The 21,768-nt window shown below is 38.3% G+C and overlaps 1 protein-coding gene across 2 annotated transcripts; it reads left to right on the top strand.

Moving 5' to 3' along the window:
- Positions 1 to 1,056: 1,056 nt before the first annotated feature.
- On the top strand, positions 1,057 to 19,908 carry LOC127427651 (excitatory amino acid transporter 1-like). 2 transcript variants are annotated; one of them, XM_051675359.1, is made up of 10 exons: positions 1,057 to 1,196; positions 2,057 to 2,322; positions 3,531 to 3,668; positions 9,020 to 9,224; positions 9,313 to 9,355; positions 10,051 to 10,322; positions 10,973 to 11,206; positions 14,924 to 15,118; positions 15,603 to 15,737; positions 19,305 to 19,908. In XM_051675359.1, exons 2-10 carry the CDS (start codon positions 2,142 to 2,144, stop codon positions 19,513 to 19,515), a joined length of 1,614 nt encoding a protein of 537 aa, XP_051531319.1. In that variant the 5' UTR covers positions 1,057 to 1,196; positions 2,057 to 2,141; the 3' UTR covers positions 19,516 to 19,908. The 2 variants fall into 2 exon arrangements, with proteins under 2 accessions (XP_051531319.1, XP_051531328.1); XM_051675368.1 differs by lacking the exons at positions 1,057 to 1,196; positions 2,057 to 2,322; positions 3,531 to 3,668; positions 9,020 to 9,224; positions 9,313 to 9,355 and adding an exon at positions 9,400 to 9,938.
- The last annotated feature ends 1,860 nt before the right edge of the window (positions 19,909 to 21,768 follow it).

Below are 21,768 nucleotides of genomic sequence, written 5' to 3'. Positions count from 1 at the left end.
AAACCTGATGATTCATGTCATACCAGCATGATTTGAGAATGTCCAAAGAGAATCTGTGATTCAATGGAAAAAAGGAAATTTGATCTTGTGTACAAAAGAGTGTCACAAATTTGCTAACATCCGATTAGGGACCTAGAAAATAATCAAAAACATATCTTAAACCCGACTGATAGTGTCATAATAGCAAATGTGAGATGAAAATGCAATTGCTGAAGCAACTACGTCATTTTGTGGTGCTTCTATGACACTTCTGCCTCACATGTCGACTTGCGGGCTCTTCGGGACTTGTACTGTGATCTTTTGCATCACATGTGCAAGTTGAGCTACCACGCAATTTGATTGCACTTGAATAAGCTTGTGAATGTAGCTGGTTATGTAATGCAAATGTTAAAATGTATTGCCTTACAAGTGATGCATTATAGTATAAGAGTTTAGATGTCACAGTGAAAAGTAAGTGTATATGAATTGACATTCTGTCGTGTACTTGTTATGTGTGAAAGTGAATAAAAGTCATTGATGTTGTAGCGCTTCTAGTGCTTATTTCAAAAGGAAACAGTGGCAATACGTACAATGATCCACATAAAAATAATTTGGAATAGTTTAAATCCCAAAACCTTGGTTTTATCTCCAAGTTTAAAGGGAAAGTCGTGGTCACCATTTACTTCTATTGTATGGAAAAGAACAGCTTGAACATTTAAAAATGCAAGATAACTGCTTTTGTGTTCCATGCCAGAAAATGGAAGACAGTCATAAGAATTTGGAGGGTAAATGATGACAGAATTTAAATTATTAGGTGAACTATCCCTAAAAATCCCCACTGCTGAATGTGGTATCAGACTTTTGGACCCCACTATATATGTAAACACACACAAACACATGCTTTGCTCTTTATCCCTTCATTTGGAGGGGGAGGTGATCTAAAATCCCTCCCATAGTTGAGTTGGCAGTTCCTTCTCTCCAGTGTGTGAAAGAGCTTCTCTCTTTCAGCAAGCTCCGCCTTGTTTCGTCTTCCCTCCACTTTGTTATTGGCTCTTCTCTGTCCTTCTCCCTCACCCCCTCCACGCTTGCTGCCCTACCTTTCCAAACTCTTGTGCCTTCCCTTCAAAGTATACAGTGCTCTCCAGACCCTAATAAGCATAGAGGACCTCCGTAACAGTAACACAGGGATCTGGCTGCTTCTAATCCTTTATTGTGATGTAAGTATGCTGTTTGTTAGGGGGGATGAGTTCTCTGAGACCATGTGAGTGAGAGAGTGTGTGTGAGTGAGAAATAGAAAGAAGCAGTGTTTGGTCTGACTGTTTGGTCAGTGTTTGGCACTGACCTAGCACATGTGGAGCTGCAATATTTGGTAACTTGCAAGTACTGAACGTAAACGCATCTGGCTCTGTTTCAAAAACCTGTGCCGACCTGTGTTGAACATGTTTCATGATTGATACACAAATTGTTTTTGTAAGCCTGTTTGTGTGCAACAGGTTTTTAGTAAGATTAACATTCGTAGGAAGCATTTGCTGGTGGAGAACACCAAAACTAAAAAGTTTAAAGTCAAATATACATAATCTAGAGCACATGTTTTAACTATTAAAAAAGTTTTGTAGTGTTTTTCTAATTATTTCACTGTTTTCTCTAATATTATTATTAGTGGTGCATGTCAAGGCGAGTATTTGCTACATACATGAATGATACCTCAAATCGCAAGGCTTATCAAGAGAGTGTGCTATTACTTTTCTAAGCAACTGCCAGAAATATTCCAATGGCTTACACTGAGGGAGGGACTCGAGCCATATCTTGGTACCAAAATGTCATAGAGATTTTGGGGTGGGCACCCAGAACACTCTAGCAACTACTTTGCAACACCCTAGCAACCACCTAGGACACTCTAGCAACCGCCCTCAACACCCTGGCATCATTACAGCGACTTTTGACGTGGAAAAGCACTGCTCACATTTTCTGCAGGACATTTTTAAATCCAGTTTTCTCTAATAATACTATTACCTGGATGGATAGGAACAATATGCACTGGAGATGTTATAATAAACCTGTATCTTGTTCTCTGCAGCTACTGCCCATCAGAGCCCAGTGTTTCGAATTAAAGCGCTCGTCCAACTGTGTCTGGTGTGTCCGGCGTGGCGCCCCCTCCAGGCATGACTCAGAGTAACGGGGAGATGGGTCTGCAGCGCAGCCGAGTGCAGCAGCTGAGAGACGGCATCACAGAGCGCTCGCTGCGGGCGTGTACCACCGTACAGAACATCACTAGCAATGACGTCAAAGGGTTTTTCAGACGAAATGCATTTGTCATATTCACAGTCATTGCTGTCATCATTGGTGAGACTGAATCTGTCATATTGAGATGTTTGAAAGAAAGTAATTTTTGCTTTTTACTTTCAGAGGGAAGATGCACAATGCATTTTAAAATATAATATTAGACTTAAATATAATTTCTAAAATTAACATATTGCATATAAGTAGAGGTTTAATGGAACGTATACTTTAAGGAATAGGTCTCCCAAAAAGGACATTTCTTGTGTTATTATGTTGTTCGAAACCCATATGACTTTCTTTCTTCCATGGCACAAACACACACACACACACACACACACACACACACACGCACACACACACACACACACTTTGGTGCGGCTATCCTTATGAGGACTCTCCATAGACATCATGATTTTTATTCTGTACAAACTATAGATTCTATCCCCTAAACATAAACCTAACCCTCACAAAACACTTTCTGCATTTTTACATTTTCACCACCCAAACACACACACACACACACACACACACACACACACACACACACATGTCGGTGCGGCTATCCTTATGAGGACTCTCCATAGACATAATGATTTTCATACACAAAAGTTGGGAGAATTTTAGCCTCAATTACCATTCACTTTCATTTATTTATTTATTTTCCATTATAATGAAAGTAAATAGTGACCGAGGCTGTCAGTCCCTAACATTTTGCCTAACAGCTTCTTTTGTGTTTTATGGAAGAAAGAAAGTCATACAGTTTTGGAACAGCATGACTACATAAATTACTACAGATTTTAACTTTCTGGTTAACTATCCCTTTAAAGATTTTATGCTATACAGAAATACTCAGGATCAGACATTATATGTTAATACTGACATCATATTTAATAGTGATAGACTAAAATTGTATATTGGCTGATAATTTTCCCTTCCCAGTTTTGCTTATTATCAGCAGTGCCAAAAAACAGCATATCAGTCGATCACTAATATATATTAGAAATAACATTTCAGTGAGCTCATATTGTTCTCAGTATTATTAAATTATGTGATAACACAATACTCAGCCTCAGTATTATTCTCTAATAGTTGGACTATTTTAGAATTTCACAATAGTGACATTTATTTATTTTTTCTTTCAGTATATGAAAAACACGTTTCTTAACCTAACCATCCCTACATAAACACGAATGTAAAAAGATACTAAAGTAATTATAGCCTACATAAAAAAGGGCAATAATTTCACTAGATTTGAATGTGTTTTGTTCCAGGTATAATTCTGGGCTTTGGACTGCGGCCGTATAAAATGTCCTATAGGGAGATGAAGTACTTCTCTTTTCCTGGAGAGCTGCTGATGAGAATGTTGCAGATGTTGGTACTCCCTCTGCTGGTGTCCAGTTTAATCACAGGTAAGGGCCACTGCGACACCACCAGGCACTGATTGCATAGAGACATGGGTGACTCTGCCAGCTAAACCCTTAACAACAGCGCTCTGAGATAAACATATGATACAGGGGAACGGGACGGGCTGAATGTTTTCTGGCCATGCTCAAAGGGGGGGGGGGGGGGGGGGTGACAGACTGACCTCTTGTGTATCACCCTTTGTTATGTCACACAGCTGAAGCAACTAAATCTGTCCCAGAGCTTTTAAAGGGACAGTACATCCTCATGTTGTTCCAAAGCCGTATGATTTTCTTTCTTTTGTGGAACACCAAAAGGAGATGTTTGGCAGTAGTCTCAGTCACCATTTACTTCTATTGCATCTTTTTCCAGACAATGAAAGTGAATGGTGACTGAGGCTGCCCTTCTGCCTAACATCTCCGGTTGTGTTTCATGGAAGAATGAAAGTCATAAAGGTTTGGAACAGCATGCGGGTGAGTAAATGATTTTTGGATGAAGTGTTTGATAGTTAGCAAAACAAAGCTGATCCATCTTTTTGGCTGTTTTGTATAAAAATAAAGGATTTTGAGAAAGGTTAGAGTAAATTCTCTGGTGGGGGTTTGACTTACCGAGAAAAGAATAAGAGGGAGCAGGTGGTGAGGTCAGTGTTTGATGGTCTTTTTTCAAACAGGCAAGAGGTCAATGGTCAAAGTGACCATACAGAGAACTGAACAAAAGCCTCTTTCAGTGACCTCGCTTTCTGTTCGTCAGTCTTTCTCTGTGCATAAATAGCATTCACTGCCTTCTAAATAAAGTCACAAACTTTTTGAGACAGGGTCCAGGACAGATTTATAGATTGCCTATGGACCAAACACATCATATATAGAATAAAGAAGACAATACATTTATATTGCTCAACTTTGACACTGATAAATGGATTCTCTTAGGCTTAAATGCACTGGATAGAACAGTTCAGTTTACAGTGCTAGTCATGTGCCTTAAAGTCAACATGAAATCAAAATTGAAAGTATTTACTTTTTCCTGGTCTCATTGTGAACCATTTATCAGCGCATGTTTTTATAGAAAAATAACATTTTGTCTTTGTAATCCTTTATAATCAATCCTTCTTATTTTTCAAATCCATTAAATCTGTCATATAGAGACTACTGTTCACAATCCAATCAATTCCTGATGGATAAATTCAAGCCACATCCTTATTTTTCTTGTTTCACACAAGTTTTGGACATTCAGCTGTTTGTCTCTCTCTAGTTCTACCTTGTACTGTCACAAGGCAGACATCAGTGTCACAGTAGGGTTTCATTCAGCTCTAACACTCAAAACACACTAATGTGGTGCTCGACATCACAGCTTTTCATCGAGTCAACCAAATCTGTAAAAGCCAAAACAAGGACGAACTTGAGAGTTAAACCAGTGACTTGCTGATAATTTAGTGGAGCTTTAGAAATATTGTGAGCACAGCAAGTGTTTGTTTGAACTAAATTAACTGCAGTCTCTGTCTTTATTTACTGATTAATAACTAGAGAATTACTGATTCTTGAAACATCTTGAAAGTCCTGCATTGCAAACACTATGGTTTAAAGGTGTGGTATATTATTGCTAAAAGCTGCTTTATAGCAGTGATTTGACAGAAGTGAATTGACTGACTGTTGCTTTGCAGTAGTTTGATGTATTTAAGCAGAGAAAAAGAGAGAGATACTATCTGTACTAGCTCTTTATTGTTGTTAAAATATGCATTGTTATTCAAGGGAATTCATTAGAAAAGTGTTTGCCAAATAGGATTACTTCTGAACTTAGATTTTAGTGTTGCGTGCCCATGCAAAATTCATTACCATGATGCTAAGGTGTTGTGGGTTGTTGCTTACTAGCCCACATTAAAGTCTCTGTTCTGGTCTCTAGTCTAGATATGGCTTGGTTCCCTCCTTCAATACAAGTGCGACTAGAAAGTATGCGAACGCACGACCGGATGTGATGTATTCATTCAAAACTATGAGTGTGAAGTGAGAAATAGCAATGGATTTTGACCTAAACTTTATTCTAAACGGCTGCTACTTATGTATTTTGAACAATTAAGAATGTAAAAGTCAGAAATGATTTGGATTTTGTTTGCCTGTGGATAAATACATGGATCAACCATTGCTTACATATGTTGACAGATATGTCTCATGGTAAAGTTTTTGCTTGTTGTAAAAGGAGTTCCTGCTCTTAATCCACTCAAGTATAACTTTTTATTTTAATACACCACGGTTACATCTGTGCATCGGTGGATGTACACTGAGCACTTTATTAGGAACACTATGGTCCTAGTAAAGTGCCCGACGTGGTCTTCTGCTGTTGTAGTCCATCTGCTTCAAGGTTCGACGTGTTGTGCATTCTGAGATGCTATTCTGCTCACTACAATTGTACAGAGTGGTTATCTGAGTTGCCGTAGCCTTTCTGTCAGCTCAAACCAGTCTGGCGATTCTCCATTGACCTCTCTCATCAACAAGGTGTTTCCATTGGCAGAACTGCTGCTCACTGGATGTTTTTGTTTTTGGTACCATTTGAGTAAACTCTAGAGACTGCTGTGTGTGAAAATTTCAGAAGATCAGCAGTTTCAGAAATACTCAAACCAGCCCGTCTGGCACCAACAATCATGACTCGGTCAAAATCACTGAGATAACATTTTTCCCCCATTCTGATGGTTGATGAGAACATTAACTGAAGCTCCTGACCCATATCTGCAGGATTTTAGGCATTGCACTGCTGCCACACAATTGGTTGATTAGATAATTGCATGAATAAGTAGGTGTATAGGTGTTCCTAATAAAGTGCTAAGTGAGTGTATATTATATATCGGAACACATTTGGGTAACACTTGTTACACATATTACATGTGTTGACTATAGTAATAACAGTCAATTATGCATAGTTACAAGCAACTAACCCTAAAAAAATCCCTTACCCTAACCCTAAACCTATAGTAAGTACATATTATAAATTAGTAATTATCAGTAATTACTTGTGTAATTACACTGTAACAAGGACACTGTAAAATAAAGTGTAACCCGCATTTGTTTGCATATTGCTTTGCGATTTAACTGGACAAGAGTGCGAGCTGCGCAACAGCAGCGTGAGTAGAGCTCACGTCTGGCTGCAGGAGAGAACAATGCTGCCCGCTGTCACTCAGTGTCTCTCACAGTAAAACAGATGCTATTAGCACTCATCATAACATTCAAAATAACACATTCCAGCACTGGACCATCACTTATTATAACACACATGATCGAAATGGAACAGGCATGGTTTCTTCTGCATTAGACACTATCTTGTGAAAGCTATTTCAAAAAGTGGTAGGTAAGTGGTTCAAAAATTGTCCAAGGCAAAAAGTGGTTGGGACATGTCCCACCCATCCCACCCATAAAAGACGGCCTTGCGTAGTGCACACATAGAAAAACAAAGTATGCCCTTGCCTTTCTAGTGATGTGTGCATTAGTAAGCATGTTACAACTGACAAAGAATTCATTGTATAGACACTTGATTGAAGAGATAGATGATCTGCAAAATCCTGTGTATCAGTCTGTTTTGTGATTTCCACGGAAAAAGCGCTTTCACTAAATACAAACTTCACAGTGAGGGTCACACAGAATTGGTCTTTGAAGACAGTGTGTGTGCGTATGTGAGGAGATTACATTTCAGTATAGGAGAATGAGACTTTATAAGACTCTTGCCGGTCAGAGTCATTGTTACCATGGAGATGAGAACTAATGAGAATAGCAGAAAGAAATCATGACCTGTGCACAAGGTTCCCAGGCCTCAGTGTCTGAGGGTGACTGGGGGGGGGGGGGTTGTTGAGGGTAGTTGGGGTGGAAGCTCAGGGGTTTAATAGGCTCGAGGGCAGTGAGATCATTACTTAGGGTCACACACACACACCATACCTTAATAATGGAACACATAAATTGCCCGATACAATAGCTGTTTTCAGTTCTATTGAAAAGAAAACCACCCATTCATTTCTATAAAGCCAATGTTTTTTTGTTTGTTTTTTTTTTTTTTTAAATAAAGGTTTAAATAAATAAAGGTTAATTAAATAAAGGTGCACTCAGTAACTTTTGTCTTTGTTTCATCTTGGACTTACAGTGACACCTAGCGGCTTGGATGCAGCATCATTTAAAATAGTTTTCAGTTTCAGATGCCGTTGTAGAAATGTAGTATTCACAGTCAGCCATGATTACTTTAATCAATGAGTGAGAGTGTCAAATAACAGGACGGTTACTGAGATTAAGTGAGTAGAAATCAGCTGGTCATGTGATTCTAACATGGCAGCCCCCATGTGCGGACCCTCTCCATGTTACTTAAGGTTACTGATATGACTGGAGTCTTCATTTTAATGTGAGTGGTCATGATTTCCTACATATTGTCACGGATTCACCTGACTCTCCCGCCACACACACACACAACCTTCCCTCTCTCCCATATACTAATCACCTGCACCTGCCTTCCATCACCACGCCAATCAGCTCCCCAGTATAATCTCCACTCACTCCTCAATCGATGTCTGGTCTCCCATGGAATACAGACTCACTTACCTACGACTTACCTGTACTCCCGTAAATCTCCAAGTTCTACTCCAACGACATTCAGCGATCTCTCCACGTTTCCTCTCCAACGTCTCCCTCGATTTGTGTGTGTTCCACTCCAGCGACTTTCAGCGATCTCTCCAAGTTTCCTCTCCAACGTCTCCTTCAAATAGTGTGTGTGGCTCTTCAATGATAATCTCTCCCTACATCAATACGAACTGTCATCAGGTTTCTGTTCATCACACCTGCTCAATATCTTATGTTTGATACTCACCTGTTTCTCTATTTGTGTTTTCAATAAATACCTGCCTTCAGGTTCAAACACCACCTTCGAGTTTGGGTTTCCGTGACACATATGTTTCAAAATTGTAATTAATTTCTTTAGGAGTTAAACTTTTTTAATGAGGAAAAAATTACTGAGTGCACCTTTAAATCTGGCTAATGCTTAAAAGGATAGTTTGTTAGGCAGTATGTTAGTCTCAGTCACCATTCACTTTCATTGCATCTTTTTTTCCATACAGTGCAAGTGAATGGTGACTGAGGCTAACATTCTGCCTAACATCTCCTTTAATATAGGTTTAAATAATATGTGGGTGAGTAAATGATGACATAATTGTTATTTCTGGGTGGATTATCCCTTTAAGCATAAGCCAGTTGTGTTATTTATTAGTTTTGATGACTTCACTATTTTCTCAAATGTGGAAATAAGTAATAATATGAAGATAATATATGCTGTTGCTTGCAATACAATGCGCACATTCATCATGAGAAACTAACTTTTGAGACTAACGTCACATGTGCAGGCATGGCAGCACTGGACAGTCGAGCTTCGGGGAAGATGGGTCTAAGAGCTGTAGTTTACTACACTACCACCACCATCATTGCTGTCTTCATCGGGATCGTCATGGTGCTCATCATCCATCCAGGAAAAGGCTCTAAAGATGAATTTACTAAACAGGAGAAAATAGAGCAAGTTAGCCCTGCAGATGCCTTCCTAGATCTCATAAGGTACTGAGAAGTAACAGTTTTTACGTTTACAATTTTATTATGAGTCTTTCGTTTAAATGCAATTTTATGTCTCTTTTTACTTTTACAGAAATATGTTTCCTCCCAATATAGTGCAAGCGTGTACGCAACAGGTAAAGTCTCCTTTGTCTATTTAATTATCTCTTTTTGTTCTATTTATGTTGTTGTGTTTTCTGCTCATGTTCATTCCATACTAATATCCAATTGTTCAGTTTTTTCCCCCTAAAATGATTTATTTTAAGTGGTGTTTGCTAATGCAAGCATCACTACTATTATTGCTCATATTGAGGATGGTGTTTGCTTTAAACCCCTAACTCTAAGAATTAAACTTCTACATGTAACTAGTCCTGGACAAATGATACCTCAAATTGATCACGTTGTTGAGGAGAGGTGTGCTATTACTTTTATAAACAATCTGACTTACAATTTATGCCTGGTGGATGATAAAATGGGCAAACAAATCCCATACTTACACTGAACGAGGGAAAAGTTGGAGTCATATATTGTATTAGAATATACTATAATATCTATGATATTTCATAGAGGCTATTTTGATCTGGACCAGCAAGCAACCACCTAGCTACCACCCAGAATACCCCAGCAACCAACAAACAGTGTCTTAGTAACCACCCAGAACAACCCAGCAACCACTTAGCAATGCCTTGGCAACCACCCAAGCACCTTAGCATCATGGTGGCAAGCACAACACACATTTTCTTACAAAATGTCAAAATATATTTACCCCATAAAATGGTAAAGAAAACCAAGTACACACATTAACTGTGTCTATTCTCTCTTTCTTTCTTAGTTTAAGACAAAGTATGCAAAGCGCATGGTCACAGTAAAAGTTACGGTGAACGAGACTCTCTTCAGTTTGAATAACGGGTCGCAGGAACTCCAACATGAAGAGATGATTCCAGTGCTCGGAACGGTTAATGGAATCAACGCGCTCGGACTTGTGGTCTTCTCCATGTGCTTTGGTCTCATTATTGGAAGCATGAAGGAGCAGGGTCAGCCGCTGCGGGATTTCTTTGACTGTCTGAACGAGGCCATCATGAGGCTGGTTGCCATTATTATGTGGTGAGTGATTTAGAGTGGGAAAGTTCACAGCTTTGAGCACATGAATGGACACATTAAGTGTTTAGTTTTTTATAAAGAGTGGTTTTCATAATAAATGGAAGCCAATTGTTATAAAACTATAAAATGGCCTTTTGTAATTTTGACTTTTCACAGACGTAAAGTCAACACGAAAGGGTGTTTTACAGCCCATTGTACTTACGTAATGTGATGTATTTCAGAGTAAAATGGGATATGAGAATAAATTAGGGCTGAACGTAATTTTCTCCATAGGGATTTGATTGGATAATGAAAAGGATCTCTATGACAGGTGGTTGGAGGGCTTGGTGATGTCAGCCGAAAAGAAAAGTCATTTTAGGGCAGAGCAAGTTATTACACTTCGATGAAATATTGTAAAGACAAACTTTCTTTGGAATAGCATGCAATGAAAAATCTTGCACAATAAGACCAGGAATGTGTATTAATAATGAAAATAGAGTCATTTTTGATTTCATGTTGACACTAATCAATTGTTTTGCTCAAATAAATTAAAATAAGGCAATATTTTGACATATATTTATCCGACTTTATACCTATTTCTTCACTTTATTCTTTCCACCGAACTACAGTGATCATAAATGGCAGTAAATATCTATTGTGTTATCCCACCTAAGGTACGCTCCATTGGGCATACTGTTCCTGATAGCGGGAAAGATAGTTGAGATGGATGACCTGTCAACTATGGGTGGGCAGTTAGGCATGTACACCATCACAGTCATCACTGGCCTGATGATACATGCTGTCATCGTTCTACCCTTGCTCTACTTCCTGGTGACGCGTAAAAATCCATTTGTGTTCATCGGTGGTCTTCTTCAAGCCCTTGTCACTGCACTGGGTACCTCTTCCAGGTGAAGTTTTACACCCATACTACTTATTCAGTTTCGTTAAATGTGTTTTTCAAGGAATGACTTTTAATAAAAGTGCCAGCCATGAGTGAAGATGTCATATCTAGAAGTCTGACTGTTACAAATGTCTGTAATGTCTTAAAGGATTAGTTCACTCAAAAATGAAAAGTTAAATCATTTATTCATCCTCATATTGCTCCAAACCTATAATTCTTCTGTGGAAAACAAAAGAAGAAGTTTAGCAGAATTTGATGCATCTCTTTTCCATGCAATGAAAGCATCTGAGAATTAAACCTCATGCATTTTTGGGCTGCCGCCTGCAATTTTTCACACTCAGATTTAAAAGCTCACCATTTACACATACTGTGGACTAATTGCCAAAAATTGGTCTCATTTTGTCAACCCCCACCCCCCCCCCCCCATTAAAAAAAGGACTCAAATTATTCATAAATAATATTGTATATGTTAACAGTCTTATGATGCATAGAATTTTAAAAAATCAAACAAAAAAATGTAGTTGTCCTAAATTTGTCATCATATAATTCTGGTTCTGTTCATCCTGTCTCCCTCCAAATAGTCTTATTTTATTCCACTAGATGGCAGCAAGTACTTTTTTTCCATCACAAAATGCCCATCTGAAATGCAAGTGGCACTCTAATGCATTTCAGGCATCACAAATGTGCTTGTCCATAGACATTCAGTCTAATTTTCAGTTCATGCACCACCCCCGAATATCTCGTCCTCTGAGTGGACTAGAAGCTCAAACTAGGTGTCATTAGAAAGCCGAGATCCTCCCCTTTGCAATGATGTATACTATTTTACCATCAATAGTCAATAACATATATTTCTAATTATTTGTTTAACATGATTTTCCTGCTGGACTGCATATTTTGTTCTGGGCATCTAAGATATAACATTAGATTATTCACACAAGCAAGCTCAAAGACAAGTAAAAAACAAGAAACTGCCTAAGGTAAAAGCAGATTGTGATGAGGAGGAGGGCGGGGCGGGGTCATGACTATGCACGCCCGGCCCCCAATCGGGGGCACAATGTTTGTGTCTTTTTGTTTAAGTTCTTATTAAAATATTACTTTGACTGTTCAGCCGGTTCCCGCCTCCTCCTTTCCCATTTTTAACCTTGTTACATTGGTGCGAAGCCCAGAAAGGAGGAGGTGGGAACCGGCTGAACAGTCAAAGTAATATTTTAATAAGAACTTAAACAAAAAGACATAAACACACACACGGCAGCTGAGTGTGGCTCTCTCTCTCTCCCGAACTGCTGTATCCGGCTGCATTTATCCCTCTCCTCGGCTGATTAGCCCAAAAAGACACAAACATAAACACACACACGGCAGCTGCATGTGGATCTCTCTCTCCCGAACTGCCACATCTGGCAGCATTTATCCCTCTCCTCGGCTGATTAGTCCGATTTGGGGCTGGGCATGCATAGTCACGGCCTGACCCAGCCCTCCTCCTCGTCACACAGATATAAAGTTTTTAGCTATTTTGGGCTTACAGCAGCAGTAGCATATAAAAAAAGAAGTTTTTATTTGATGTCTTTGAAAAATCATACTTCACTTTGTGATTCTTTTGAAGATATTTTAAACTATGGTATTAGGGCAACAAAATAAACATGTACAGTCCCATTCCTGAGAATGACACCTTTCATTTAATATAAGATTAGTCTATTTAAGTGCTATTTTAAAGACTTTTATATTCATATTAATATTTCTACCACATGACCTCTAGGTGGCGCTGATTTGCCACGTGAATGTTTTCAGGTTTTATTTTGTTATTTTGCATTACATAAATGCAGAAGTGATTGTTAAAAGCAGAAGTGATTCTATGAAAAGTTCAGATTTCAAGCTTTTACACGATATTGCACATGCCTGACTTGTGTATTTGGAGACTTTTTGATCCGCCAGCAGGACCGCAGAGTGGTTATTTGTTAAAATATTTCGCTCTGCTGCAGTTCTCAAATCTATTCAAATATGTTGAGAGAAGGTTTGATTTCAAAGATGCAGAAAGCTATTGATTCTGATTCACATAACTATTTGCAATGCATCAAGTTTGAAAATGAGATCTACATTAAGGGGAAAATTTACTGTGAATAACATCTTAAATTTTGGTCTGTTGCTCACATAAAGCTATCAAATGGGTTGAGAAAACTTGAAATATAGCGCACAAGTTCAACTTCAATGGACAACTTTTATGGTGCTTTTTTGTCCTTTTTTTTTTTAGCTTTACAGCTCGTAGTCACTGCATATTTTCATAAAAAGAAACATACAAAGAACAGCCCCAACATTCTGATAAATTTAGCCTTTTGTGTTCCACAAAGTCATATGGGGTTTGAGATGAGTAAATAATGACAGAATTTTCAACATTCGGGTGAACTATACACTGATTAGCCACAACATTAAAACTACTGACAGGTGAAGTGAATAACATTTATTATCTCGTTACAATGGCACCTGTCAAGGGGTGGGATATATTAGGCAGCAAGTGAACAGTCAGTTCTTCAATTTCATGTGTTGGAAGCAGGAAAAATGGGCAAGCGTAAGGATCTGAGCGACTTTGACAAGAGCCAAATTGTGATGGCTAGATGACTGGGTCAGAGCATCTCCAAAACAGCAGGTCTTGTGGAGTGTTCCCGGTATGCATTGGTTAGTACCTACCAAAAGTGGTCCAAGGAAGGACAACCGGTGAACTGGTGACAGGGTCATTGGCGCCCAAGGCTCACTGTTGTGCTTGGAAAGGCTAGCCCGTCTGGTCCGATCCCACAGAAAAGCCACTGTAGCACAAATTGCTGAAAACTTAATGCTGGCCATGAAAGAAAGGTGTCAGAACACACAGTGCATCGCAGCTTGATGCGTATGGGGCTGCGTAGCCGCACACTGGTCAGAGAGCCCATGCTGACCCCTATCCACCACCGAAAGCACCTACTATGGGCACGTGAGTGTCAGAACTGGACCATGGAGAAATTAAAGAAGGTGGCCTGGTCTGATGAATCATGTTGTCTTTTAGATCATGTGGACAAGCGGGTGTGTGTGCGTCATTTACCTGGGGAAGAGATGGCAGCAGGATGCACCATTGGAAGGCGGAGGCAGTGTGATGCTCTGGGCAATGTTCTGCTGGGAAACCTTTGGTCCTGGCATTCATGTGGATGTTACTTTGACACGTACCAACTACCTAAATATTGTTGCAGACCACGTACATGGCAATGGTATTCCCTGATGGCAGTGGCCTCTTTAAGCAGGATAATGCGCCCTGCCACACTGCAGAAATTGTTCAGTAATGGTTTAAGGAACATGACAAAGAGTTCAAGGTGTTGACTTGGCCTCCAAATTCCCCAGATCTCAGTCCGATTGAGCATCTATGGGATGTGCTGGACCAACGAGTTGGATCCATGGAGGCCCCACCTCGCAACTTACAGGGCTTAAAGGATCTGCTGCTAACGTCTTGGTGCCAGATACCACAGGACACCTTCAGAGGTCTTGTGGAGTCCATGCCTCGGCGGGTTAGAGCTGTTTTGGTGGCACTAGGGGGACCTACATGATATTAGGCAGGTGGTTTTAATATTGTGGCTGATTGGTGTATCTTTAAAAATTACATCCAGTTTCTAGAGATGGTTTATGTCGTTCTGAGGAAATCATTGTACTGTTTTGTAAATGTTACAAAGTAGCACTTGACTAACCTCATATGTTTTGTTTCTCTCATTAGCTCTGCCACTCTGCCCATCACTTTTAAGTGTCTGGAGGAAAATAACCATGTGGATAAACGTGTAACGCGATTTGTGCTGCCAGTGGGAGCCACTATAAACATGGATGGCACAGCTCTGTATGAAGCTCTGGCTGCTATCTTCATTGCACAGGTCAACAACATGGACTTGAACTTTGGACAGATTCTAACCATCAGGTACAGTTTGGACAAACAGAAAAAATGGCTAACTTCAGGATTCCCATGGTCAAAGAAAACCTAGAAACGTCAGGGAATTTTCAAATTGTGTTTTCCAAGCCTAAAATAAAAGTCATGGAAATTATTCAAATCTGGTCAAGAAAATAAAAGAATAAAACAGTCATGGAAATTTTTAGTAAATATTTTTTTTTTTGTTACGCTTTGCTCTAAAATTATTTTTCTGCTCAATATTGGTCTTGTGTAGACTAACATAGGCTCACAATAGACCCATAGTGGTGTCTGATTTGTGAGCAAATCATTCTTTCAAGTTCTTTTAAATGAATTGGTCGAACCGGTTCACAAATCGGTCTAACTGATTCATTAACAAATCATTCTGAATAAAAAACTAAGTTAAAAAATCCATAATCAAAAAATAATTTGTAACACTATTACAGTACCTTATCTGAGTGAAACAATAAATTATTTAATGTATAATTTTTAACAGTATCACAGCAACAGCAGCCAGTATTGGTGCAGCTGGAATCCCTCAGGCTGGCCTAGTTACAATGGTGATAGTGCTGACCTCTGTGGGACTGCCGACTGATGACATCACTCTAATTGTTGCTGTTGATTGGTTCCTGTAAGTACTTTGTTCCATGTGTTGTAACAAATGTTTGAAATAAATGTTACATTGATTTGTGCAAGATCATACCACAATAAATATATGGATCCCAAGTAAGGCCACTGACATGACAAAAAAAAAAAAAACTGAAAATATCGTGGAATATTGCTTTAAATAGTCATGGATATTAAAGGAAGATTTTGGGTTCAATACAAGTTAAGCTCGACAGCATTTCTGGCATAAAGTTGATTGCCACAAAAATTATTTTAAACCCGTCCCTCTTTTTCTTAAATAAAAAACTAAAAATCTGGGTTACAGTGAGGCACTTACAATGGAAGAGAATAAGGCCAATCTGTAAATGTTGAAATATTCATAAATGGTTCAAAATATTACCACAATATAGCTACACAAGACGTAAACATTATGCATGGTAACATGATTTCAGTGTGACAAAATCGCTTATATTTCCAGTTTTACAACTTCGATGCCATGATGACGTAACGCTGTAAACTCTTAAATCGATTTAACAATTTAAACAAGTCAAATAATGAGTTTTAACAGAACAATTAATGCAAGTGCTTTTATAAAATTATAATCTTCACATTTCTGCCTTTAAACCCTCCAAAATTTGGGCCATTCACTTCCATTGTAAGTGCCTCACTGTAACCTCAATTTTCGCTTGAGGGATGATTTGAAATTCTTTTTTGTTGTAATCAACATTATGCTACAAATGCTGTCAACTGAGCTAAACTTGTATTGAATTCGGAATAATTTTTAAATGAAATCTTAAAAGTTATATCAATTTCTATAGTGAGTATAATGTTTTCTAGTTATGCTCACCTCTCAAACTCCCTCAAATCGGCAAGAAACTACTCTTTCTGTGTGCAATCTCTATAAAATAATTTCTATAAATGCTTATCCAGTATCACAAATGACTGGTAAAGTCATAGAAATTCATTGCTTAAAAAGGTGTGGGAACCCTGAACAGGAGAGTTTCAGCTTCAGGTCACATGTACAGTGTTTGTTTAAATGGTTTTTAAGGTGCTTTGATGGAGTGTACTGACACACAGAACCAGGCATGAATTCTGAGCTGAACAGGAAGCAAGATAATTCCTCTTTCTCATTCCATAAGCCATATAATCCAATTGTGCAAGACCATGCAGACATCTGCTTCCAATGAACATTGTAGATACTACTGAATAATACTCTCATAACCACTAGCAAGCTCATGCGATCCTCCAATCGCTACAGTAGAATTCACAGCAAAACTGACAGGTTTTAAGTCACTGTCTCTGCTGCATGCCAGAAACCGAATTCACGATGGTCAGTGTACTCGCCGTCACATTATATGCTGATTAAAGCAGTCTGTGGCGTGATGCAGTGAGCAGCATCGTTCAGAACAGAGCAGCTATTGTGAGGTTTATAAGAGACCTCAGCCCTGGAGGAACAGAGGGGTTCCAAAGGAGGAAAGTTCATACTAGGAAAGATGGGTCAGCAAAAACACCACTCACAAGATGGAGGAACTATTTTTCTTATATGGAAGCTGCATGGGGCCTTCAGAGCACAACAAATGATCACGTTAAGTGATCTAGATGTGTAAAGCATAGAATGAATCTGAAAACTGCACCATCAATAAGTAGATGCAGGGCTCAACAATAAATACTATTTTGCTGACCTGGTCAGGCCACTGTTTTAGATTTTTATTTGTCCTTCCAACATTTTCACTGGCCCCACCACAAAAAGTACTATATCTTGTTTTTATGTCGTAGAAAACATGTACTTATATTTTTATTTAATGTTGTTTTGGAAACACTTACATTTGTTAACATAAACTAACAACAAACAATAATTTTACAGCATTTATTAAAACTGGTTCATGTTAATGTCAACATATAGTAATACATTTTTAAATCAAAAGTTGTATTTGTTAATATTAGTTAATGCACTATGAACTAACATGAACTAACAATGAACAATAGTTTCAAGTAGTAACAATTTACAATAAATGATGTATTAGGTTTTTCATTTGCAATAATAGCCGAAAATTATAATGCAACTCCATGACAGCTACAAATGTATTCACATTTGCTGAAAAACAATAGCATACAGTGCAAAACATACTGTAACTAATTTTCAACCCATTTTATCTGATGTTTCCAAGATTATGACAGTCAGTCTCACAATTTCAACGACACTTCTTCTGTCTTAGACAGCTAGATAATGTGATCTACGTGACATTTAAAGGAATTGTCCGGGTTCAATAAAAGTTAAGCTTAAAGTAATTTCGGCGAAACTAGCACCACCAAACGGAATTGCAAAAATAAACAATGTTTTCAAAACAGCTTTCTGAATATGCCCCCATCTGGCCTAGGTCAACTAAACAGATAGTCCTGCCCCCAACTCACGCCATTGGTTGAGTAACATTGCTTGGGCGGGTCTAAGCGGGTTGCTCAAAACAAACAGAGCAGTGTTTACAGTTTTTGAGAAAATTAACCTATGAATGGCTTACTTAAAGCTGTGTCCGCATATTAAGCCGGGATAAGAGAAAGTATTTAACACAGAAAGTTACATACTTCAGCTGTAATTGACATTTATGGCATAATGTTGATTACAACAGAAAATATTTTCAACTCATCCCTCGATTATAAAAAAAAGAAGAAGAAGCAAAAATCGAGGTTACAGTAAGACGCTGGAAGTGAATGGGGCCAGTCCATTTCAAAAGTAAAGCTACAAGATGTAAACATTAAACATGATTTTAGTGTGATTAAATCTCTGTTCAACATAATTTTATTGTAATAAAATCAATTACAGGGTTTACTGACATTATGTTGTGATGGCAACAAAGTTGAAATATTGGATATAACTCTACAAAGATAAGGTTAGAAAGCAATTTTTATTCACAGATAAAAAAGCAATATTTGCTTTTGTTTTAAATAAACGAGGGATGAGTTGAAAATATTTTCTAAGGTAATCAACATTTTGCCACAAATCAAATGCTGTTGATTTAGCTCAACTTGTTTTGAACCCGGATTATTCCTTCAATTCCTATTGAACCCGGAACATTCCTCTAAACAGCAGAATTCGCAACAATGTATAAAATCACCGAAAACCAATTGTTTAAGTCCGCCAGGCATAAAAACATCTCAGCGAATGTAAGACGTAGGGTACAACGGGGCTAAAAGCACACCTTAAGGAAAATGTGCTTTTTTCCTGGTCACAAAATGTATCAAGTTTGAAAAAATACATTTCTTTTTATTAACTATTGATGGACCAAACTTTAGACATTGCACGCAATGATCTGATGGATCAGTGTATCAGAAATATTTTGCAGTGCATAGTAACAAACAGGTGTTAAGGAAAGTACTGTGGTCATTTTTGTTGCTGTTTAGTGTTTTGGGAGAAAATCAAATCAAAGGAGCCTTTTACCCCGGGTGGCCTTTAGCCCCTTTGTACCATACTGCAGTGACAAAATAAAGCAGCACTAGCCAAATGAGTCCAAAAACTCTGTTGATGTTTTGGCTAACTTGGGCAAAGCGCAGTGTTATTGCATGATCTCTTTACCTCTCTTTTCATCTTCCGTTTCAGAGATCGCTTGCGCACAACCACTAATGTTCTGGGTGACTCCATTGGTGCCGGCATTGTGGAGCATCTGTCACGTCACGAGCTGCGCTCCATCGATACCGAGATTGGAAACTCTGTGTTGGAGGAAAACGAGACCAAGAAATCATATCAGCTCATCTCTCAGGAGAGCGAGTGTGAAAATGCCAAGATCCTTGACAGCGAGACCAAAATGTAACAGCCTGTTTTCTGAGGAGTTCATCCATGAAAAAATGGATGCAAAATGGATTTATTGTACAAATACTTATGAATTAGTCAGATGCTAGTGATGTCTGATATTCATCTCAAATGTTTTTATACAGTACGCCTGTCAAAGACATACAAATGTATTGAAATGTCCATTGTGCTAGCAGAAATGGACATGTGCGTTCCACATCGGACATTTTTGAACTGTTTTGTTCTAGAGCTAGTAAACTCATTAGATTGGTAAAAAATTTGATTTTATTAATTTTCTAGATGCAGGTTTGATTTTGTTAATACAAAATGTACAATGAATACCATCATGTGTAGAATTTGTTTTAAAAATTATATTTCAACTTGGGCTGGAAAAATAAACTGATTTCAACTCTTATGTTGTATTCCGGTCAATTTTGACACGGGCGACATTTTTATTTATTTATTTATTTTTTTTACTTAATCCAATTGGAATATAAATCCTTGACTTTGCTCACATATGGTATCTGAAAACACCCCCCAAAAATTGAACATTTTCTTTCATTTTTTTCTTCTTCACATTTGTGAATTGTGTTCCCGGTTATTGGACATGAATGGATTAGACTACAAAATACAGAAAAAATAATTTCTCCCCTTTTTTCCCCAATTTGGCATGCCCGATTGCCAATGCGCTCTAGGTCCTCATGGTGGCATAGTTCCCAATGTGCTCTAGGTCCTCATGGTGGCGTAGTTACTCGCCTCAATCAAGGTGGCGGAGGACGAATCTCAGTTGCCTCTGTGTATGAGACTGTCAATCTGCGCATCTTATCACATGGCTTGTTGAGCGCGTTACCGCAGAGACCTAGCATATGTGGAGGCTTCACGCTATTGATATCCTCCGCGGCATCCACGCACAACTCACCACGTGCCCCACCGAGAGCGAGAGTCACATTATAGCGACCACGAGGAGGTTAACCCAACGTGACTGTACCCACCCTAGCAACTGCGCCAACTGGTTGCTTAGGAAGCCTGACTGGAGTCACTCAGCACGCCCTGGATTCGAACTTGCGACTCCAGGAGTGGTGGTCAGCGTCTTTACTTGCTGAGCTAACCAGGACCTCCAAAATACAGAAATATTAAGTGTTCAGGAGTATCCCAATCATTTAGATAAGCACATATCTGGATGTGTGTTTGCTAAGTCCTCAGACATGTGCACGCGCGCGCGCACACACACACACACACACACACATCATGTGTTGAGCGCCCTCTTGTGCATCGTCTTTCCATGTACTCTTTGAGGAATATTTCAAGATCTACTTATCATATTATGTTGCGTTTGGGCTCGTTTGAATCAGGATAGTCTGTTTTAAGTTATGACATGTCATTGTCTATGCTATATGTGAGTTTCAGGAAGTAATAAGGAAAAATGTGAGAAAAAGACACCAGTTTATTATATTTATGTGTGTCAGTGGGAATTTTTTACACTAATCCTCACTGCAGTTTGGCCTCTGAGTGAAACATATTTGCTCATTGCATTTTACAAATTGAGACCTTCTCAACGATATAAAACACAATGTATGATATACAAACGATATATATTTTATGGTTTTACCAACTCTGAATATAATTGTTGTGATAACAATTTTGCAAATGATGAGAACTAAACAGTTCTTATTTGTCAGCAAATTAAAAAGCATTGCTTGATAATTGGTAGGATCAGCTATATGCATTGTAAAGTCCAGATTCTAGGCCTTAGAACAACACCTATTTTGTTCAGATCAAGCAAGTGATTTATTAACTTATTAAGTAAGTATTATTATTTTATTTGTTTTTTGTTTTCCGCAGGGAGTGCCCCCCACTATCCCAGAATGAGCTCAGTTCAATAAATCCTCCAATCAATAAAAATATATATTTTAAAAAATATGTTCAAAAAAGGAGTACAAAACCTGTCATAATTACTAAAAAAGAAGTTGATAAAAAGATCTAATGCAATATCTTGTGATAATATATGCAATATGAGAGATTTATAAACAATCTTAGTGGGCCGGTCATTTTTTAACACAAAATGTGTTAGCACAAAACAAACACAACACAAGGCTTAAATAAATGAAAAATCATCATATTAGGATATCTGCTCAGTTTATAACTCTGTACTAAGTGAGTAATGCACATTTAAAAAGAAATAATATGTTGAATAATAGCTAAAACTGGTTATCATTTATGACGCACATGAGTCAGGACATTTTTGACAGCTCAAGTTGGAAAGTGAGACAGTGGC

The sequence above is a fragment of the Myxocyprinus asiaticus genome, chromosome 3, assembly GCF_019703515.2.
Source record: "Myxocyprinus asiaticus isolate MX2 ecotype Aquarium Trade chromosome 3, UBuf_Myxa_2, whole genome shotgun sequence".
In the NCBI taxonomy this organism is placed as follows: domain Eukaryota; kingdom Metazoa; phylum Chordata; class Actinopteri; order Cypriniformes; family Catostomidae; genus Myxocyprinus; species Myxocyprinus asiaticus.
Note: the sequence above shows the minus strand (reverse complement) of the source record. Positions and strands in the feature narration are given on the sequence as shown.

Coding starts and splice junctions, on each gene's coding strand:
- LOC127427651 (XM_051675359.1), top strand. CDS start 2,142: ATGACTCAGAGTAACGGGGAGATGGGTCTGCAGCGCAGCCGAGTGCAG. Junction 10,323..10,972: donor CTGGTTGCCATTATTATGTG/GTGAGTGATTTA, acceptor ATCCCACCTAAG/GTACGCTCCATTGGGCATAC. Junction 15,119..15,602: donor GGACAGATTCTAACCATCAG/GTACAGTTTGGA, acceptor AATTTTTAACAG/TATCACAGCAACAGCAGCCA.